The 4,037-nt window shown below is 55.8% G+C and overlaps 1 protein-coding gene across 1 annotated transcript in view; it reads right to left on the bottom strand.

Annotated features, from left to right (window-relative positions):
- WBSCR28 (Williams-Beuren syndrome chromosome region 28) overlaps window positions 1-3,288 on the bottom strand; it is a 28,404-nt gene extending 25,116 nt beyond the window's left edge. Inside the window, exons 1-3 of the mRNA XM_006889786.1 lie at window positions 3,220-3,288; window positions 1,039-1,473; window positions 643-890 (exon numbers count right to left, since the gene is read on the bottom strand). Of these exons, the coding sequence (XP_006889848.1) occupies window positions 643-890; window positions 1,039-1,473; window positions 3,220-3,288 (752 nt within the window). The remainder of the gene's footprint in view (window positions 1-642; window positions 891-1,038; window positions 1,474-3,219) is intronic.
- Window positions 3,289-4,037: the final 749 nt, after the last annotated feature.

Here is a 4,037-nt window from a genome sequence, read left to right on the forward strand (position 1 = left end):
TGGTTGGATGGATGGAGGATTGATGGATGGATGGATGGATGGATGATGGATGGATGGAGGATGGATGGATGGATGGATGGATGGATGATGGATGGATGGAGGATGGATGGATGGATGGATGGATGCATGGATGGATGGATGGATTTGTGGATGAGTAAATGGGGTCATGGGGAAAATGAGTGGCCAACTGTGTGAAGAAAGAAAAGGGAGACTAGTTGCACCTGGCTCTTGAGTAACTGTTTCTCAGAAGACTGTCTCACTCTCCAACTGTGAGGTCCTGGCACCCCCCAGAGGTCAGAGTCTGCCCAGCACTCCCAAAGCCCTGAGAAACAGGAATACAGACCTGGAGAAAGTTGGGGACCCTAAAAAGTGGGAACATTAGTGTCTGCCCTCCACATTGGTGCTGCCCTAGTTCCTTTGGAAATGGAGCTAACCACACCCAACACCTAGGTGGCTGTGACAGGTGTGACTGGCACATGGATAGCAGGTGCTCGTGGAATGTGGTTTCCTTCCCAGGAACAGGAGCCCAAGGACAGGTCAATGTGTGGCGCATGGTCCAGCCTAGGAGGGGCGGAGGTGAGGAACCAAGGACAGGCTGGGAAAGGCAGGCAGCGACACGTTTATTTCCTGGGGGTTTCAGACTCTCGCAGTGCCGGCCCAGCCTCGGAGGACTTCCACAAAGTCCATGAAGCCTCTTGGAGTTCGACCTCCTGGGCCAGCTGGGACGTGTGCTCAAAGGCAGCCTGCAGTAAGTGGGAGGCCAGGCAGGTGGTCCAGGTGACGAGGTAGACCAGATGCCAGGAGAGAAGTGACACTGTGCTCACCACCCAGCAGTACAGACGCCTCAACCACATCAAGGGCTGCAGCACTAAGAAGCTCCCCAGCAGGGCCTAGAGCAGGAGGGCAGAAGGACAGGTAACTCCCCGGAACTCCCCTGGTCTGTGCTGCCAGGCTACTCACCCCCAGCACAGCCCCAGCCATGCCAAGTACTTCCAGATTGTCCTCCCACAGCCCTAGCCTGTTCCCTAGCGCACCCACCTTTCTGGACAGCTGGCCCAGGCTGAAGCGGTGAGCCACCTGGCACAGCCGCCAAGCCAGCAGCAGCAGCAGCAGAGCCACCAGCATCAGGCTATGCAGACAGGACAGGAACAGGTCCATCCAGGTGGCTGAGGACGGGCCCAGCTGTGCCCAAGCAGCCAGACACTGTGAGGACAGGCCCAAGGCCTGGGCACAGCCCAGCATGCTGGCCCACACCAGCCTGGGCACCCATAGCACCAGCCACACAGGGATCTCCAACAGCGCCAGGCCAGTGTGCACCGCCTGGCGCACAGAGCAGGCCACGGTGCCCGGGGGCAGGGGCACCTGCCGGCTGCGGGAGCCTCGGGCCTTCTGCGCCAGCCCCGTCACCCACTGGTTGAAAACAGTGATCTTAAGGAGCAGGAACTTGTAGAGGTGGACCCTGTTCTGGACCATCTACAGGAGGAGGGAGATACAGCTAACAGCTGTCCGCCGTCTGAAGAAAGAAGCCCACCTTGAGCCAGACCCTCCGCCTCCTCCCAAGGCCAGCACGAGACTCTCCACACAAAGCTCATCTTCATCTGCTTCCAAGGAGTCTGCCTTCAGAGGGCTCTTTGTGTGTTAGCTCAGAAGAGGTTTCGTATTAGGTCGTGTTTTGTTTTAAATGCGGCGCACAGCCAACAGCAGGCTGTTCAAACCCACCCGCTGCTCCTCAGAAGAAAGACGGGCCAGCTGTGCTGCAATCCCGAAGGCGCAGGGTTCAAGGCCACCTGCTGCTCCACAGGAGAAAGATGGACCATCTCCTCCCGCGAGATTTACAGCCTCTGAAAACCCACTGGAGGGTCCTCTGTGAGCTCGACAGCACACAACAACAATCCATGTTCTCTAGACGGAAGGCGGTAGCTTTTACGATCACTATTTGTTGATATTGTGAGCTGTTGAGTTGAAACTGACTAATTGACCAACACTGTGAGTTGGTCAACTCCAGCGGGTTTTCAGAGGCTGTAAATCACACGGGAGAAGAATGCCTCTTCCTTCTCCAAGGGATCAGCTGGTGGATCTGAACTGTGTGACTCTGGGATTGCAGAGCAGCTTTTTATCACAAGGCCACCAGGGCTCTAATTTAATTAGTTGTTGTTATTGTTGTCGTTGTGTACCGTCAAGTAGGAACCGACCAACAGCTGACCCTTCGGTGGGTTTTCAAAGGCAGTTAATCACACAGGAGGAGACTGTCCATCCTTCTCCCACAGAGCAGCTGGTGGCCTCGAACCATGTGCCTTCAGGATTGCAAGGCAGCTTCTTACCACTAGGCCACAAGGGATAGCAATCCCCAACTCCACTAATCATACAGGATTAAGCCTTGCTCACTTGTACTCTCCTAGCACCTGGATATGTCCTCACACCACGGTGATGTCATGAGGTAGCTGGGAGAAAGGACAGAGAGCAGCAGGCACAGAGAGGAGTGAGATGATTAATCACAGAGGAGTTGCAGGTCTCTGGCTCAGGTGACAAGTGCCTTTCATTCACCTGAGAGAAAGCTCACGGGAGGAGAGGGGGCAGGAGCTGTGAGGAGGGGAGCTTGACTTGCCTTAACTTCATCAAGGGACACCCACCCACCACCCCAGACTCCCAGAGACAGTAGCTCCATGTCCACAGGATTTGGGTCCTGGAACCTTGAAGGAGGAATGGGAGAGGTGGTCAGTGGTGGGCCCCACCCGGGAATGAGCAGAGGTCAAGTCTGGTGGAGCCACCTTGAGAAAAGAAGACAATAGAAGATTTCCACTCAGGGAGGAGTTAGGGTGGAGTGCAGAGATGGAAGCTATCTCCCAGATCCTGAGGCTGAGACAGGAAGAACTCTCTGATGGGCCATGTGATCCTTCTCGTAGGGGGTCTTCCTGACCTCCTTCCCCGTCACCTTTCCAAGCCTGACGCCCACCTCCAAGAACTGGGCCTCCTGACAACGTGGCCACCACGCTATGTGAGAAGGAGTTCACTCTCCCAGTCTCCAAAGAGCAGCTCCCCGGCTGCACGTTTTCCAGACATCCTTATTCATCCTTGTGCCAGCACTGGGGTTTGGGGGTGAGGCTTCTGGGAGCTGTTAGTCATCTCACCCATGGGGGCGCCCTGGGTGCTGCATCTCTGAGGTGGCTCCCCTCTCCGCCCCGCCCACTGGTCCCCCACCGTCCACCCCATCCTGCTCACCAGCACTGAGAGCCTCGCCGTCTGCAGCAGGATCCCTGAGAGGCTGGATCTGGCCTGAGCGTCTTCCATGACTGGCTCTCTGCACCTCCTCCAGCAGGAAGAGCAACCAGGTGACCTCACAGGCGGTGCTGGGTGGGAACCAGGTTGCCATGGGGACTCATCTGTCACAGGAGACCCCTTGTCTGCTTCCTGTTTCTCCACTGCTCCCTCTAAGACCCCAGTCCAAGGCTAGCTGCACCATGGCCTGGGCTTTTCCTGCCTCTTTGGACAAATATAAATTCCCCAGGAGACCCTGGGGAAAGGACACACATCCAAGTGGTTTATGTGGGAGAGGGCCCATCTAGGGGAGAAGAAGAAGGAAGACAGGCAGGTGAGGAAGAAAGCTTGTAAAGGGTGTGTTAACATGCAGGTCATGACTTCGGGCTCCTGGGAGACAGCAGGGAGTGCGCCTCAGAAGTCTCTCCTGAGAAGTGCAGAAGCTGGGCACTTAGCTCCCACGTCCCCTCCAGAAAGGAGCCCTGGTAGCTTAGTGTGAAATGCATCTGGCTGCCAGCTAAAAAAATTAGAAGTTCAAATCCACTTTGAGAGACAAATGGGCCATTTCTTTCCATGAAGATTTACGGCCCTTAGACCCCTCAGCCACACAGCGTCAGGAGAGCAGCATTTGTCCGAGGATGAGGTTCGGAAGGTAGGAAGGAAGAGGGTGGGAGATATGAGTGGAAGCCAGAAGCACAGAGACATAGTGACGGGAGTGACGATACAACGTGTTGTTGTTGTTGTTGTTACGTGCCGTCGAGTCACTTGCGACTCATAGCGAC

This window comes from Elephantulus edwardii, unplaced genomic scaffold (genome assembly GCF_000299155.1).
Source record: "Elephantulus edwardii isolate Elephantulus edwardi_28Jun2011 unplaced genomic scaffold, EleEdw1.0 scaffold00080, whole genome shotgun sequence".
In the NCBI taxonomy this organism is placed as follows: domain Eukaryota; kingdom Metazoa; phylum Chordata; class Mammalia; order Macroscelidea; family Macroscelididae; genus Elephantulus; species Elephantulus edwardii.